This window comes from Zalophus californianus, chromosome 6 (genome assembly GCF_009762305.2).
Source record: "Zalophus californianus isolate mZalCal1 chromosome 6, mZalCal1.pri.v2, whole genome shotgun sequence".
Taxonomy (NCBI): Eukaryota; Metazoa; Chordata; class Mammalia; order Carnivora; family Otariidae; genus Zalophus; species Zalophus californianus.
The window spans coordinates 108,909,202-108,928,335 of record NC_045600.1 but is presented as its reverse complement, the minus strand read 5'-3'; the positions used below and the strand labels follow the sequence as shown (position 1 = coordinate 108,928,335).

At 38.5% G+C, this 19,134-nt stretch overlaps 1 protein-coding gene across 4 annotated transcripts in view; it reads right to left on the bottom strand.

The window, feature by feature from the left end:
• Positions 1-2,723: 2,723 nt before the first annotated feature.
• GLCE (glucuronic acid epimerase) overlaps positions 2,724-19,134 on the bottom strand; it is a 115,317-nt gene continuing 98,906 nt past the window's right edge. For 3 of the 4 annotated variants that reach the window (XM_027571128.1, XM_027571126.1, XM_027571125.1), the window contains 3 exons: positions 15,219-15,814; positions 11,792-12,037; positions 2,724-6,719 (listed from right to left, as the gene is read on the bottom strand). In XM_027571128.1, the coding sequence (XP_027426929.1) occupies positions 5,695-6,719; positions 11,792-12,037; positions 15,219-15,801 (1,854 nt within the window). In that variant the 5' untranslated portion in view covers positions 15,802-15,814 and the 3' untranslated portion in view covers positions 2,724-5,694. Of the gene's footprint in view, positions 6,720-11,791; positions 12,038-15,218; positions 15,841-19,134 lie in introns of those variants that run through there. The other variant, XM_027571124.1, reaches the window with a different exon arrangement.

The window sequence follows — 19,134 nt, the reverse complement described above, 5'->3', positions numbered from 1 at the left end:
TGTGCTTTGCAGCCCTGCCATTTCCCAAAATCCTCCTCCTGGAAAAGGATTAGCAAAATTACAGTGTTGCTGCTACTTAACATTCAGGAAATGCAGCGCGCACGCACACACACACACACACACGTTACCAGTCGTGCTCACCAGATGGCAAATGTAGCTCTTTTCACCAGAAAGTGAGCAGCAAACATTCAAATTCGTCACCAATACAACATTTAAATTCACATCCATTTTCAATTTGACATCTTTGGTTGGTTGGTATAATGAAAAGCAGTATTTTATCCCCATATTGTTAACTATTTTTAACAGTTACAATAATGCAGATTTGAGATTTTTTAAAAGTTGTCATTAAACAAATCTCACTACAACTTGCAATTTTGATACACTCTATACCTATGTTTTTAATACCTCAGGGTTCTGTATTCAGAATGGGCTAATGGGAATGGCACAGGGTAGGAAGAATAAGAATCTAGCAGCTGACGTTGGGGTCTGTGTATTTTTTTTTTTTTAACACCACTGCTTAAGTTTAGTGGTTACCTTTTATTAGTTTATAAAAAACTTGAAGATTGATTAGTCTCTCTTATTGGCCTGTATTACGAGACAGGAGTTGAGAGCCAGGGAGCCCTGTCTCCTGAGTCTCAAGTATAAATTTCTGTCCACCTAATGTTCCCTGAAGTTCTCAGAGTTTTGGCCTTGGCTGGTTATCAACTAATTAAATGGCATCCCTGGCTCATTCTATTTCTCTGCACTTAAGAGTGAAGAGTGGTTGTTATGAGCTGATTGTGTACTTCCCCTAAAATCCATGTTGAAGTCCTAACCTCTGGGACTTCAGGTTGTGACTGTGTTTGGAGATAGGACCTTTGAAAAGGTAATTAAGGTGAAATGAGGTCATATGAATGGGGCTGAATTCAATATGACGGGTGTCTGTATAAGAAGAGACTAGGACACAGACAACACACAGAGGGGCGAATCCATGTAAGGACAAAGCAAGGCAGCCGTCTACAAGCCAAGAGGCTTCGGAAGAAACCAAACGTATTGGGCGCCTGGGTGGCTCAGTTGGTTAAGCGACTGCCTTCGGCTCAGGTCATGATCCTGGGGTCCCGGGATCGTAGTCCCGCATCGGGCTCCCTGCTCAGCGGGGAGTCTGCTTCTCCCTCTGACCCTCTTCCCTCTCGTGCTCTCTCTCATTCTCTCTCTCTCTCTCAAATAAATAAAATCTTAAAAAAAAAAAAAAGAAAGAAACCAAACGTATTGACACCTTGATTTTGGATTTAGGCTCCAGAGACGTGAGAAAATAAATTTGTTACTTAAGCCCCTTAGTCTGTGGTATTTTGTTATGGCAGCCCTAGGAAATACAGTGGTCCAGACTGGAGGAAAATGCATGTAATGTAGGATTTACATTATACATTTCTCTGTAACGCAGACATTGTGTTATTAATCAGGGCTTGTTATTCTAAGTAACGGAAATCAAATCCAGCCAACTTAAGCACACATAAGGAATGCATCCTGATACAGTGGTAGCTCGCGACACTGGAGGGACGCAGCTGGCCTCAGAAATGCACTGGATCCAGGGCCTGGAGCTCTGTCAAGATTGTTTTCATCTCTGCTTTTCACAGTGTATCTGCTTCAGTTTTCTAATCTATCCCAATTTTGGATTCCTGGGGAAGAGACTCACTGGCCCAGCTTGAGTGAGGGACTCACCCCTCGTCCCATGGTCCTGCTAGAGGCGGCAGGGTCACAGGGCACACATCTGCTGTCAGGGCCCTGCGGGGAGGAGGCATTCTCAGGAAAGAAGAGCTCATCAGACTGTGGAATAAGTCCTCCGTGCCAGGGAGGGTCTGTCCCGTCTCAAGGGCAACGGGGAGGCAAATATCTGAGGTTTCGTGTGCTACAGCGGAATGGCCAGTGTGTTAACGGTTTGGTTATAAACAGCAAAATCAAAGAGCAGACTGAGACCTCATCCAGACCCAGAACTGCTTGCAACCTATGGCTGTTTCCCGACTGAGGAGAGACAAAAAAGAGACACCAAGGATGTTGACAAAATATGTGCACACATCAGCTAGAAGAAGTTGACTGGTGACCCATTGAAATTCCATTATACAAACGGTGCAGAATGCCTATAACCCCAAAAATGATGGGCAAGGAAACACAACATAAACCCAGACTGGTCTCTGGTTTTATATGCATTTGGGGAGCCTATATCATTACTCTCGGAGAAGAAGAGGGGGAAAAGGATGAAACAATGCTTGTTGATCTGGAGAAGAGACAAGTATAGAAAATCCAGGAAGGACAAACTTCCAAATAAATCAGAATCAGACAAAAATGGTGACCAGTCTGAATGAGCCTGGAAAGGGCACCCTCACAGCTGCCATGCGCTGTTTTTGCTCCTGTTACCCCTCCTCTTCTTCTACCTGGTCCCCGGGCCTGAGGGCCCCACTTAGGCTCTGTCTCCTCTACAATACCTTCCCTGACTGACCACACGATTTGGCATTTTATCTTTCCGAAACTGTTCTGTGGACACCGTGTCCCCATGTACCTTACACCTCCCGGGGTGAGGCCCACGTGACAGTTTCTTCCCCACTTTGTCTTACAGGACCTCATACACCTCTCGTGAACATCTGTCGCCTGACTAGTTGTCACCGGTTGAACAGAAAATGGTCAGAAATCCACTTGCTGGGCACAAAAAAAAAATCTGAGATTAGAGAAGGAACAAATATCCAGGTATATTCCTTTTTAAGATAAAAACTTTATTTTACAATTTTATAAAGCAGCTTTACATGAAGCACAAACAATCCATTTACTTTGTATAGAAACAAAATACCTTTCCATCTGCAAAAAATCAAGTTTTGCTGTATAGAAAACTAACATGTGCACATTGTGCTTAAACCCCAAAGTCTGTACAGCTTTACAAAGGACCACCCTTCAGAAGGGCATCCAGTAAACACTTTATTGCATATTTGACACATGGTCTCTAACCCACATGTACAATGGAGGAGGAACAAGAACAACAATTGCAACGAGGAAGAGGACAGCAGCTTGCGGCCAGAGTCCGCGCCGGGCGAAGGAAAGGACTGCCACGTCTGGAGCTGGGCTCGGGCCATTTCTGTATCTGCTCACGTACACTGGATGCTTTTTGGATGAAGCCTTTATGTACAACAATCCCAAAGGGTCAAACTTGACCTTTATCTGGAAACTTTTGGCTGGTTTTACAACCGAAGTGGCAACAGATTTAATTTAACATCAAAGCTAACTCAAGTGTAAAAAACGAATACTCATTATCTGGAAACAAAGAAAAATTTAAAGAAACAAAACAAAATAAAACTTTAAAATACCTTCCCCATTCTCTCTAAGCTCAGAATAAGTAAACATTTTACATGATTTAAAAACCTATAAAGAACGCTGTAGGTGTTTTGGAACAAAAATGCAATTGATGGTCTTGGGCAGTGCTCCTCCACGTCTGCCCTGCAGATCACCTGCACCAGAAAGATCTGAATGCTTGTTAAATATGCAGACTATCCTGCTTCCCAGGCAGACTTAGTGACTGTCGGCATCTGTCGCTCAGGAAGCTCCCAGGTGATTCGGAGGCACCCGAAAGCCGGAGAACCACGCTGGCAGAGCTGCCACAGGTTCAACTCATCCTCTTAGAAAATTCTGGGATCACAAGAAAAATCAAGTTGCTGTTGCAACGTGGAAGGCAGTGTGAAACCAACAGCAGTGAAACAGCAATGCCATTTCTAGATCAAAATGTCTTTCCTTTTTCAGTGGAAAAGGACAGCCACATTGTTAAGGCACTGATATTTGTCGCGGAAGCAGTACCATGCTGTTTTCATGGAATCCCTTAGTCTGAAGGACCAGTATGCAAACACAAGGCAGAAGTCTGGACCGCTCTCGGTAATAACAACCAAGATGAAGGGCAAAGGGTTTCCCAATTGGAGAAAGTTTATGTTGGGGCACTGAAATAAAAAAAGGAGTCCAGATATTCTTGTGGAGACATCTAATCATGTCTAAGAACGACAAAGGTCAAAAGCCAGGGGGAAGCTTAATAACCCACAACTGTTGTGTTGTGGGAGGAAGAGAGCTGTGGTCATGTAACTTGGGATTTTAAGCTTCCTTTTCCACGGCCGGTTTACTACTGTCTTCAGTGTACATCTATATTGTCCTCTCTGCTCCTGCTCCCTTTGCCACTAACATATATATTTTGCATGTTTATTCTATTCATAGATGTGTATATAGTTTCTGGTTTCTAAGTAGTGTCAGTAGGCTGAGTTCGATTTAAGATGCAGTATGTAGGCAAGTGCCCACGTGGCTCTTGATGTGCATTTAATACAGGTCACAAACTGTGACGTGTTTGTCAGACTCAGTCTCCTGAAAGTGTGGGGTCTCATATTTCAATCTGTGTAAGTTACAGTACTCATTTAGTGTACTGTCATACATTCAACAAAAACAACAAAATCAACCTCGCTTGATTCTGATAATGCCTGAAGCCCTACCGCAGACACTGCCCAGGGTACAAGGGTTGTGAAACCTATTTATGTGAGGTAAGGTATAGTGGGATAGAAAACCCAAATAAAGGTCTGGTTACACACATACAGCAAATGCAGTAGCATCAATCACTTCTATCCAAGAGCTGAAATAATTTAAAATTAAAATTGCAAAGGAAAAACACTCATGTGCAGAGTCAATGGTCTGGAAAGTTGATGACCAAGAATGATCCAAAAGTAGGGAAAAAACCTGCCATGATTCTTGTGTGTAATATCTGACATAGTATTTTTCTTTAAAGAGGGAAAAAAAAAATCCTGAAAGGGTAGTGGGAATGGATTAGCCCCTTTCTCCAATAAAATGTCCACAACGTCCCAAAAATGTCCCCCAAAATAGACAAAACTCTCAAGTATAGTCTGAAATGAAATACAGAATTCTAGACAGTGACAAAAAGAAACCATCACAGCGGGGGTGGGGAGGGATCCATTGATTATCAAATCTTTACTGATTGTAGATCAAGTTTCATAAAACATAACATTTTTGTGATTTCTTGTGCAGTCAACAAGTTTTGTTTTAGTTGTGCTTACGTTATATAACTGTGAAGCCTGAACACTGGTTGTGTTAATTTACACATTTCAAGAAAACCGTACATTCAAAATATTCTCCATATGTAACAAATTCAAGAAATGCAACACAAAGTTCGCCAAGAAATTAATCTGTAGAAAAGAAACATCATTTTAAAAAGTTGCACACAGTCCACTATTCAGGCTGCGAGTACACATTTACTGTATTACAGCACATTATTTTTTTAAAGTTTGTTTCCAACATAAACATAAATCATCACATTTTAAAAGAGACCCATACTAAGTTTTCAGGTACGTGCCGGACAGTTGGCCAGTAGCAGCTACTTACCAGTGTCTTCGCCAGACCCAGAGGGACTGGACCATCTGTGGAACTGTAGACGTTATTTAATAAGCAAGACAAAGTTAAACATCCCTGTTCAGCCATCGACTAAACACTTTTCTGCTCCGAATGCCACCTATGTTTCGAAACACCCAACCCACAGAATGCAATTATCTCAGAAGACTGGTTTATCACTTCGATGTAATCCACAAAAACCTAGTATACCACCTTTTAAAATGTGCCTAAGCTCTGCTGAGATAGGGCCCATGGTTTTTGTGTACGGCAGAGGCTGAAAGATGATTTTGGTTCTGAGCTCTAGTTGTGCTTTGCCCTGCTGCCTTTAAGGTAGCTTTTCCACCTCTTGACAAATTCTTTGAAGATTGGGGACTCATCGATGGTGCTGAGTAGCTGCAGCTGATTGATGTGAGTGGTGTGGTAGTCCCAGCGGGCCAGGTTGGGGGCAATGCCAAGCATGAAGTGGCGGAGGTCATAGATGGTCCCTGAGCCAGTGTCATACAAGGGGAGCATGGCTTTAAGAGATTCCATGCCTCGCTCGTACAAGGACCTTGCTTCTTTCCCAAGTTTTTCCCCTGCAGTTTCTTTTAAGTCATACAGCCCAATTAAAGAATACATAAAGCCATTTAAAACGAAAGAGCTAGGTGTGGTTGGATATTCTTCATACCAGTCATGTTTATTCATAAACACAGCCTTAACTCCATGCTGCTCTGACAGAAACTTGTAAGGGGCTGTTGCCCTTAAAGCTGAACTGAGGAATAAATGGTCTTTTGTCAACAGATAGGCCCTGACTAATGTAGAAATGGCTTGCCCTTGGGCCATGGCAGAGTACCACCCTGGCTCTAAAGACTTGAACCCCTCTCCTAACTTACGGGTCACCATAATTGGCCAGCCACCTTTCTCATCCTGGTTCCTTACCAGCCAATCACTGGCAGCAAAGAATGCGGCCATGTGGGCTGTGGTGGAGATGGTAATGTTGTCGAGGAATCCTTTCCCTTTTGCAATCAACCTAACCACCCTTTTGGGCATTATTTTGGTTGGCTTGACAGCTTTTGTGTTGGAAAGACCCACTCCTTTCCTGAGGTCAGTGACCAGGTCCCTTGTAACCGTGCTCCATGAAGTTCTAGGCCCAATGCCATAGTATATGTCTCTTTCTTTAAAAGCAATTAGTTGGGAATTTGAGACATAATGTACAGTGAAGAGCTGATTCTTTTCTGTGGTCTCTAGAACCACGGACACACTTCCATTTGTCAAGAACTTGAGGTCAAATGAAATAATAAAATCTTTTGTGTTCCCCAGTTGCAAGGATACACCTTCACTGGTTTCTGTAGGGGAAAAAACATACCAACAAAGACTAGTTAAAAGAAAAGCTCTTTGTATTAAAAGTTAATTGCAATTCATCTTTGATAACCACTAACCACACAAAATTAACACTTCAATATTTCGTGTCCTATGATCATCATCATCAATTATTTTACAAAAGTAACCATAAACAAATGATGAGTCTATGATGGCTTTCAAGCATCAGGCCTAATTTACATTAGAGGGTTAAGAGAAAATGGATAAGGTACTGTGGATCAAACTGCCTTTTCTAGATCAAATGCTAGCTGATCAATAATCAATGACTGTTTTAATATATCCATTTTATAAAAAGAAAAAAAAAATTGGCTCAGCACATTTTGTGAGAAGCTAGATTACACATGAATTAAAATTTTTTTATTTAATTAACATTTAGTAGGTATTTACTATGTCCTAATTTATATATTATATTAACTCACATTAACTCATTTATTCCTCATATTAACTCTATTTTAATCTTCAGAACAATTACAAGACTAGTGCTATTATTACTCTTACCTTACGGCTGACAAACTGAGACACAGGGAATTTATGATACAAAATGCTGAACCTAGGTTGCCTAGTCTGGCTCCACAATACACACTTTTTTTTTGTAAGTTTGTTTACTTTTTTTGTAATCTCTATACCCAATGTGGGGCTCGAACTCCTGACTCCAAGATCAAGAGTTGCACACTCTCCCGGCTGAGCCAGCCAGGCACCCCTCCACAATACACACTCTTAATTACTAAATGATGCTGAAAATGATCGGTTTGTTTTCAGATATTTGCTGGAATTGGGAATAAAATTTCTGAAAATTAAGTAATGGGCTCAGGTAGTCAACAAGAAGTGATGGATACTGGGGGAGGATGAGGGAGAAGCATAGGCTTTGGAGTTAAAAGAAAAAAAAAAGGAAAGAAAAAAAAAAGCCCAAACCCCACAAAACCTTGTTTGAATTGTTTCTCTTCTACTTCCTAGCTTTGAGATGTTCAAGATGAAAGAGCTCTTTGAACTTCAGTTTCTTCACATGTTGAATAGAGATAATATTACTTCGCAAGGTAATTGGGAGGATTAAAAAAAAGACAGTGGCTTAGAACAAAGTGAACATTGATAGCGATTATGATTATTATTCTGAAGCCATTGGCTTTCAGAGACTGATAAAATAGTTAACAGCTGTTTTGTCTGGCAAATTACCAAATGGGAAATTTCTCTTGCATATCTATAGTACAATGATGGTGGATTCCCAGAAAGCTGACTTTCTGAATACTGCTGGTCTAGATCTACCAAGAAAAGAAACAGAGCATATTAAAACGTATCAGCAGCAGCAGCAGCAAGAACAACAACAACAAATAGGTAGTGCATATTTTATATATAACCTTCAAGGTAAATATGCCTTGATCTCTATGAAACATATTTTCGAAACACATTCTCATGTGTTATCTCGTATGATCCTTACAATAATCTGAGGCTGGTAGAGCAGGAATTACTACTTCCATTTTAGAGATGAAGATATGGAAGTTTTGCAAGGTTAAAAGGTTTGCCCCAAGCCAAATGCTAATTAGTGGTAGAGAAGGGACCAGAAACCAGGATTCCTGGACCCAAGTTCAAAGACTGTAAAAAAGAAATGATACTGGATATGGCATTCTCATGAGCATAATCGGTGGAAGAGTTATTTCTCTTAAACATAGCCACAGAATCACATCCACTTTGAGGAGTTCTTGAGGAAATCTTCAGTGTGTCACCAGGAGCAAGGACGAAGTGTGGACTGATGATAGTGTATACAGTGTGATTAACCTGGAGAGTCTTAGCATGTTGAGTTGGTTGTTCAAGTCCCCCAACACTGGACTCTACCAGTGTTGGGATATAATTGATCCAAGGCCCTTAATGATTCCATTTGATGGAACAATCATGGAAGTTGTATAAGGAATGAGAACATCTTGATAGACTTACACATCAAATGATGCTTTGAGTGACTTTTTAAAAAGTGATTTCAGAAGCATACTTCTAATAAAAACCCATTTTATCTGGAAAAATGTCAATATGCAATCTCTTAACTAGCATTTTCCTATATCTACGGTAAAATGGAATCTGACACTCAATACAACATTTCTGAAACACTGCAGGATTCTGAATTGACTGATGAATCGCTCAAGTTTCAATTACATTCAGTAGAGAAGGCTATCTTGAGTGTTCCTTATTTTTTCATTCTTAGGGTAATGCCTCATTAATAAGGCAATATTGCTAACTATGACATCCATTCTCATGAAACTGGGTAACAGTGATCCAAATTTATTAGTCCAAATGGGAGGAAGCTGAACCCATTTTCCTCCCAGAATTCCATTCTAATTCACTTTATGAATACAAATCTATGAAATGATATGGTCTCAATTACCTTATGTTTCACTATAACAGATTAGTTCAAAGAACTCAGTAATAAATTATGTCATGGGATATAACCTTTCAAAAAAACTATTTTCCTAAAACCCCATCACCACCAGAGGGGGTTACTGAGCCACACAGGAGAGACAAAGTCCCAATCCCCGACACGAATCAACCGGCAGACAATCGTAGTCTTCACAACAATCTTGTAAGTCTTTTAATTTCCATTTTCTAGATATACAGAGTAGTTAAAGTAGTCAGCATCGCTCAGAAGGATCCAAATGGTAGCAAACGGGATGTGAGTGTGGTTGTGGCAACCGCTTTGGAAATGTAGCAGGCAAGGTCTGAGCTCTGCTGAAGGTATTATGCTATCTGGAGACCCCTGCTTTAAATCTCTTAGTAGAAAGTTTTGGGTTTTCCATTTTTTGAAATCCATGACTCCTTTTCTCTCTGAGCAGTTAAACCTGGGAGTCACTACAAGTGTTTATTCTTGGCATATGTGGTAGTGTATATGTCCCTTTAGGCAACAAAGGATGATAAACATTTAAGGACAGTCTCATAAATCAGTGTTTTCACCTGTAACACAAACCATTAATATTCATTCATTTTAATCAACAGGTTTACTGGATGCAGTGAGAAGTCCTCCCTACTCAGAACCTTGAGGAATACCAAGCGATAAGGGCCAGGCAAAAGAAGAGAACTCACAAGATGTCTGAGAAAGAATGGCTACACAGAGACAGGGGAGAAAGTGAGGTCATGGAAATGAAGTGGAGAGAGCGCTTCCGGAAAGGGAAAGCTAATTTAATTTAATAGAGTACGACAGGTATAAAGTTTCAGTTCATTCAATTTTAAAATTAGGCAGAGGAACAAAACATTATTCAACAAACAAAAGAATAAAAATATGCAGACCCATGTTCTGGTTCTTTCTTCTAGACAACTTAATTTCCTTTCAGGGAAAACAATTCAAGATCCAAAAAGAAAAAATAAAAGGCCAACAGCATTTGGCCCCTGGTCCTCCAGAGACACTTCATTGAGGCCTATGCTTTTATATACAGTTCCAATTTCTTCTCAACAGCGATTCTCTGAATTTATCTCCCATGAAGTCTACATCCTCTGAAAAGCCTCATCTCCCCATACCTGTCTTCAATACAACAGTCTCACCTCTTTGATTCCGTTCTCCTGCTCTGAGCAACAACTCCCATGTAATTCCAACCCACTTGCCCTCAAACATTTGGATCAAATGCACCTCTAGGCATGCCCAAGATATCAAAACAAGCACCCCATTCCCAGTTAGCACACTCCCACCAATAGCAGTTGTAGATGCAGTGGTTTTATCTCCATGGGCTGCAGAATGAAGAGGTAAAGTGAGGGTCCCTCACGTAGTATGAGGAGACTTATCTTTTGTATTACCCAGGGCATCCAGAAGTGCACAATGAAATCTATTGCTTTAAATAGGATAGAGTTCAAAGAACTGTTCTAGAAAACTTGCCAGCATTTGAGGAGATCAAGATTAGGACTGCTGTTTTCTACCCTAATCCAGACAACATTATTGATTAGTGCAAAAATAAGCTCCTTGGGTACAAACAAATGTCCTTTGGCAAAGTCTAATCATGTTCTGCTACAATAATCTCTTAGGTATCGCAAGCTACATATTCTTAAACATCTCCGCATACTTTCTCACCAATCAAGCAAAGATGCTCTATGTACTGGAATATCACAGAATACCATAGGAGAAAAGAAGTTCCAGTCACAGAATAAAAACTAAAGGTCACCCATTATTTGCACTGCATTAAGCACTCATAAATCTATTACTTAAGGCCATCTAGAATGAGTAGATTTGTATTGTGGCTTTCAAGGTCTGTGAATTATACGGTCATCAATAAAGGACAAGGAGAGAATACAGAAGAGGTCTTATAACCTTTTCTCTCGTTTTATTTACCGACTGAAAGGTTGGGGGTGGGGAGGAAGGAGTTCTGTTCTTGACAACATTTCCCCATAGAGAATTAAGCCTGAGGTGCTAACTAAAATTATTTCATTGTCTTTTTAAGTAATGGACTCATTAATTCTCATGGATATTGATTAGTGGAGAAAAATATATTACAAGCTAATTAATGAGACTGTCTTACTAAAAGGGGAAATGTTGCATAAAGTTAATTTGATTTTATAAATGATTTTATTAATAAAATGGTTTTATATGAAGTTTGAGACAATCTACTGCATTAACAAAACTCAATATGAGAAGCAGGCCTGGTTGCTAATGCTATAGTATCTTGAAAAAATAAAAAGCTGCTGGTAAAAAAAAAAAGGCAAAGGAAAGGATGGCATGCTCTATAAAGAATTTCTACCTTAAAGAAAAATAGTTTAAAAGTTAAAGAATTAAATACTGTACTGAAATACTAAAATGAACTAAGGAGCATCATTCCTGTGGGACACAGATCCCTGGAAGGAGATCTTAATATTCAATCTATGGTTTGGCTTTTTAAGTATTTTTTTTTTTATAACCTTGAATTTTTAGCTGTTCTTTTTCTAGGGATTTCACTTGAGTGACACCATTTGTTTCTTTATATAGATATAAAGGGTCTGCTAATGTGCTTTTTAAAACCATAAAAACAATTTTAAGGGAGTATCAGGTGCCATAAATCAACATAAAATTAACAGGCACATATAATAATACATCACTTACCTGGAGCAATGAACTGTTTAACATTGGTGAATCTAGACTTATCAGCCACACTAGCCATAAAGCACCCCTTTGGCACGGTCCAGTCATTAGGCTTGCTGTTTCTGTCCCTGTCTTCTGCTGTTTCATACACCTCTACGTGAGGGGGTTTCTCAGTTAGATTCTTGCTGTAATGACTTAACCCATACTGTGCAATCTGGATTGGGTAGAAATAGCCTTGAGGTCCCCACTGTGTAGATAAAGGTACACCTATAAAATAGAGAAACAAAATAAATAACCATGTCTGGACACTTACAAGTATATTCTGAACACCACTCTTTACTGTTTTACCTCTGGGGCATATTATAGGCTTATCTGCAACTTTCAAGCTTCTGTATTATACTGTTTTCCTAATTATTTAAAAAAACTAGTACTAAATCAGATATGAAAAACAAAATGAAGGTTTTTTTCACTCTCAGTATTTGTTAACAGCAATGCAATGTCGTAGATTATCTTTTAAGGATTGACTTTTTATGTGTAACTTTTGCTCATAGCTATAGATGTCCTGTTTCATAACCCTGTTTCATACATTCAAATTTTTTACAATTTAAATACACGAAGATAATGTTACTACAGGTTCATCCTAAAATATTAATCGTGAAATTTTCTTAAATGTTTGTATTAACATTCAAGTTAATTACATACTCATCTCTCTCTCCAAAGTCAAGATGTGGTCTAATACCTATACCATGTGATGGCTAAAGTATGTGCTTAAGGAGCGAGTTGTAACTAGGTAACTTAAAGTATAAACACAGCTTGCAATTGTTTTTCATATCCTTCATGTTAAAATATAATTCTTGAGAACAAGGTGTGTTTTTTTAATGAATTAAAATTGCACATTTAACCACAAATTTCTGACATAATTCATTAATGGATTACCCCTTTAAGGTTCTAAGCAAAACTTTTAAATGTTTGGTATTAGTGTTTTAGTAATTTTCTGTATGGGAAGTACAATAATATTACATTGCATAGAATACTGTATTGTTGCATCATGGTCTATGTGTTGAGAGAGAAGCTCCTCTCTGGAGTTCTAAAATAAACCAACAAGCGTCAGATAGGCACAGCAGAAGCTAAAACCTACAAAACCATGTGTGTGGTGTAGTTTCAAAACAGTTTAAGGATTTAGGAACCATAAGGGCTAAGAAACCTAGGCTACAGATAAGCTCTTGACTTGTATTTTTTTCTCCAAGGGTAGGTTCCCCTCCCCATTCAAATAGAATTATTTTCACTTAATGAAAGGAAGGTTTATACAGGACCTCATTAAAGATGGGTGATAACTGTAACAATGTGCGACCAGCATAAGAATTGACAGACTGATCAATGAACAAGAATAGAGGCCAGAAACATACTCTGCTATTCAAAATGGCTTAACGTAACGATAAAGACTGCATCATGAATCATTGGGGAAAAAAGATCATTCAATACATGTGAAAGGAAAAATCTGAAATTATACCCTGACCTTGTACCATTTACCAAAATATAAATCAATCTGGCTGGCCTAAAGAGCTGAATGTAAAAAAAAAACACAACCCTAATAAAACTACTAGAGAAAATACAGATGAATAGCCGATCATCACGTGGCAATGACTTTCTAAGCATAAAAGAAGAAAAAAAATAAAAATAAAGTCTGTAAATTCGGTAAATAGAACTAAAAACTACTAAAACTAACAAATCATAAGTAAAATGAAAGACAACCAAACTGAAGAAAATCTTTAACAAATGCAGCAAAGTATCATTATCCTTACTATATATAGAAAAGTTCACATGAATATTTAAAGAACCCACTAATCACATTAGAAAAAGGGGAAATAAGATCAAGATTTTATGATGATTAGAAGCATATGAAAAGTGTATGTGGCCTCACTGATGGTTATAGAAAGCAAATGAGATCCTTTGTAAACAACAGATTAAAAAAACAATGTTCCATGACAGCAAGAGTGGGGTGACAAGAGCACCCTTCCTGGAGGCACAAGTAGGTTCAACCTTTTTGGAAAGCAGTTTAGCAAAATAGATCAATTTATATTATTTTTCACGGCAGTTTATTTCCTAGGAAACTACTCCTAGACTATAATTAAAATAGCAAACGATGAACTATGAATATCTATACCATTACGTATAAAAGCAAAAAAACTGGAAATGACCTAAGTAGCCAACTAAAGAGAAAGGCTGCAAGTATTACATGTACCATGGCATATTCTTACTAAGCATACTAGTCATTAAAATAGTCAATAACTATTTTATTATCCCACAATAACAAGGGGAAATAATCAAGATAGTTTAGATGAAAAAAGAATATAAATTGACCATACAGTATGATCCCAACTTGTTTAAAAAATGTGTCTCTACAACAACAAAAAGATTGAAAAAACATATCAAAATATTATTTAACAAAGGTTATGGGTACTTTTTACTTTTTCTTTAGCATCTAAGCATCTTATATATTTTATACAACATATAAACATTTTATACATTTTATAAAATTTATGTGAAAAGGTTTGGTGAACAGCTAAGTATAGTATATAAGTATTACAATGTTGTGTAAGTATCATTTCAACTATGTTAAGACAAAGGCCTACATACAAAGAAGTGCAGAGAATATACAAAAATGGTAATAATTACCTTGAAGTGGTATGAATATAAGTGAATTTGGCTCTTCCTTCTTGTGAACATTTGGTAGAGATATTATAAAAAACTTAAAATATTAAAATATTGAAATCACTTTTTATAGAATGAGGAAAATAAAATAAAATTGAAACTAAGCAATCTTAAAACACACTGAGCTCTTTCCTTTGGTTAAATATTTTAAAGTCAAATTCAATTTGGCTTTCTGATCAATCTTAGGTTTGAAATACAAATTCTAAAATGTACTGATTATACCCATAAGATTTGAAAGACAATATATAGACTATAGGAGTGTAGTATAAATGCTCAGAGAAAATGGTGCCTATGTGTTATCTTGTTCTGAGGACTTTAAACCTCCATCCAGAAATGATACCTGGTTAATGTGGTAACAAGATTGCATTGGTACATAGTCCAATTGGTCCATTGGTCTCTCCCATTTCCATCTCCTCTCATAGGACAATAACTATATTTTAATGCAAAATTTTTGGAGACGCTGTGCCTTTACCTTACCAGTGAGAATTTCAGATGCTGCAGGTTAATGGAATAATCCTATATGATCAGGCATGATCTTCTTGCAGCCCTTAAATCACAACATCCAGAAAACTGTCCCAGATTCAGACTTCACCTATTCCTCCTTGCTAAGTCAGAGTGACAAATGGACTCTTGATAGTAAGCTGTGTATGTACTTGCTAGATAATTAACACCTACAAATTGTTACTCCTCAACACAATCAGGATAGAAAAATGCAGTGGAGCAGACAGATACCAACCTTCAACCCCACTTATGCACTTGACTCTGTCCCGGACTTCCACATTGTAGCCTTCAAAGGACATAAACACACCATCAGGGTGATACGGGGCTCTCTGTGCATAGACTTTGGAATAGCTATGAGAGAATTCAAACCGATCATAGCCATCATATTGAACCACCTTTCCATATACATCAAAATATTTCTCTACCCAAGTGAATGGAAGAAAGACTTCATTTCCCTCTCGTCTCCCTTTAATTGTGTGTTCATCATTTATGAGACAGTCAATTTCTTCATATTTGAGCCCTAACACCTTGCTTCCCCCATTGCTGTTGAAGCTCCCAACAACAGGGGGTGCTTTCTGCTGTTCCTGAGGGAATGCCTCCTCAGACTGTTTGGCCATGTGGTTCACATAGTTGTTACTCTCAGATGCTGCTGCTCTTTTTTCTATTCCATCCACTCTGAAGCCACTACTCAAGTGCCGTGGAAACTGGATCGCTTTATCGCTGGAACATTTATTCCACAAAAGTACTGTGACCAAAGTGAAGAGTGTGCAGATGATAATCAGAGTCTTATAGTTGACCCGAGCTGCCAAGCAACGCATATTCAGACCATACCTATGGAGGCAAGAAGAAAAATTCATGCAAAGATGTACTGCAGACATTTCATAGGATAAGGTTTTACTTTTTCTTATATTGAACCACACTAAGGCAATTTTATTCACTGTAGCAATCTGATCAGATTTAAAATTACTAACTCAAACTTTTCAGCAGAGACAAAGAAAAGGCAAAAGGAGCTTCCCCCTTTTAAAATTCTTAGTGTGACCCTTTAAAATAGATATTCTCAAACTTTCTGTTTGTGACTCTCTTAGTATCTTAGTAATTGTTTCAAAGTCTCTGGGCCAAAAGAAATACCTAATAGTTTCATTTATTAAGTAGTTGGGTCCAAACAACTTAATGCATTATTTTTGTCCCAACAAGTTAGCTGTTTGAAAAAACATAATGGGGGGCGCCTGGGTGGCTCAGATGGTTAAGTGTCTGCCTTCGGCTCAGGTCATGATCCCAGGGTCCTGGGATCGAGTCCCGCATCGGGCTCCTTGTTAAGCAGGGAGTCTGCTTCTCCCTCTCCCTCTGCCTTTCCCCCTGCTTCTTCTCTCTCTGTCTCTCCCGCAAATGAATAAATAAAAATCTTTAAAAAAAAAAAAAAGAAAGAAAAAACATAATGGGTATTGTGACAGTAAACACAGACATCCATGTTGCCAAATCCAACAGTGAATTTTTAGTGCTCATCCTACTTGACCTCTCAGCAGCATGAATAGTCAATGACTCTTTCCTACTGGAAACACTTTCTTTCCATGGCTTCCAGGGTACCATCTTCTTGTCGTTCTCCTTATACGTCACTGGCTACTCCTCCTCAGTCATCTCTGATCATTCTTTCTCATCCCCCTGACCCTGAAGTGTTAGCGTGCCTTAGGTCGGTCCTCACACCTCTTTATCTCTATTCACTCCTAGGTGATCTCACCCACCCTCATGGCTTTAAATACACTTTATATGCTGACTACTTCCAAAATTCCATCTCTAAGCCAGACCTTTCTTCCGAACTGCAGACACATCTATTTAAGTGCCAATACAAGTAGCTGACATCTTTACTTGGAGGTCAAATAGACTTCTGAAACATCCGAAACAGCTCCGTCTTTTCCCCCATCCTGTTTCTCTTTTCCTACTGCTCAGACCAGAAATCTCTACTCCTTTTTTGCTCACCCCATATCCAATCAGTCAGGAAATGTTGTTGGCTCTACCTTCAAATTATACCCAGAATCTGACCTCTTTCCCCCAACTCCACTATTACCACCACATCCAAGCCACTGTCATCTTTTACTTGGAATACTGCAGTGATGTCCAAACTGGTCTCCTTATTTCTACCCTTGTTCTACTATTCTACCCCCAAGTCTATTTTCAACAATAGCCATTAGAATGATGCTTTTAAATATAAGCCAGATCATGTCACTCCAGTCACGATGGGAGAAGAATGTGATGCTGTTGCCCCTGCTGGCCATATGGTGTATCAGCCAGTTGTGACTGAAATTAAAAAGTAGTCCTGAATTGTCTGTTTTTGAGGTTACTGGGCTATGGAAAATTATGGAATTAGTCTCCTTACTGTTTGCTACAGTAGCTCTATAATTTATTTTATGGTATAAACCCACAACTACTTACTTTGCTGTAATTCTTTATCCCCTTTTTTCTCTCCCCTTCTGGCAGCAATGAGATTTTTTAAAAAATCAAACCCCAAGATGAAAATGTTTAGTGAAATATTACACAATAATTTTCTATTTTTTAAGAAACCTGATGGTGAAAGTGTAATTCCTTATCTATTTATCTATCTATCTATCTAAAGTAAGCTTTACACCCAATGTGGGGCTTGAACTCATGACCCCAACATCAAGAGTTGCATGCTGTACAGACTGAGCCAGCCAGGTGCCGCTCACTCATTTAATTCCAAAAGAAGGTACCTTTGAATTCTTGTATGTCTAAAAAAGACCTCAGTCTGCTCTTAACCTTTGATTAACAGTTTGGCAAGATACAGAATCCCCGGTTATACATTATTTTCTTTTGAAAAGTTGTAGGTAATGTTTTATTGTCTTAAAGCATTAAGAGAATTACTGATGACAGATTTGAATTTCAGTCTGGTACTTGTCACTTTGTACATGGCTTTCCTCTGGATCTTTTGTTTGTCCTTGGAATTCAGCTTCCCAAGAAAGTAGTATATTATGATATTTGATTCACTATTTCAGCACTTGCTGTGCCCTTTTGACCTGAAAACTTGTGTTCTCTTATTCTTGTTTAATGGGTGTAGTATCTTCCTGCAGCCCTGAGTAGATCAGAGTTCGTTTCTTGATGAGTTCTCTCTGATTAGCTCTATTTTCTCCAGTAGCAATTTTTCTGATTATCTTAGTCTCTCTTTCATGCCATCCATTTTCCTCACATCCCTGGTGATCTTGGTTGCTCATTAGTATTTACATCTGAATGACTCATTAGCCAACACAGACTTCCTCTACCATTGTGGAGATGGTCTGATTTTTGGCTAGACTGCTCTCCTGAGGAGGACTCTGTGTGGGTTAGGTACAGGCTTACTGGCAGTATTCCTTTAGGGTGCATGGGTAAGGAGCCAGCAGGCCCTCTAAATGCCAGAATGATGGAGTTTTTCTTTTGTTCTGGAGAGATAACTTGTACTCTAGAAGCCTTAGCTTTTCCCAGTTTCTCTACAGGAAATCTGATGTTTTGCTTCGGGTTCATGCCTGCTATCAATAGTCCAAGTGCAGGGATGAGAACAGTATAGGGAGATGAGAGGGTAGAGCTGTGCCTTCTAGTACTTGAACAGAGATCCAGAAATCTGTTCAGTTATCACTCTTTCTACTTATTGTTATTGGTTTCTTCATTTCTTATTTCTATACACTTTATTTCAGTAGGGCATCACGAGGGAAAAACGCAAAGACAGGGTTTGGTCCATCTTGGAAATCTTACACAGATTTAAGAGCCAGAATCCAGTTTTTATCATTTGCATTATGACTATGAGAAAATGTTTTGAATACTAGAAAAACCAAAGCGTGGTACAAGGAAACCTTCAGAAGTCATACATTTATAAAGGATTTCCTTATATTGTAGTACAGGCAAACCGATAACACTAAACGGTGTTATTAAAAAAAAAGCAATCCTTCTTTTAAGCATTCCTTAAAAACACTTATGTGCTAACATTTGAATCATGTGTCAGCTATAACTAACATTTAGATCAATTAAAATAGAAATATAAAGATTTTGTCTCATCTTTGAGAAGTGCCCTTCCTCTATGACTCAAATGAGAGTAAACCTGCTTATGGAACTAGACTACCATTATGATGAGACACATGATGGGAAAGTAAAGAAAAATGAAAATAAAAAAC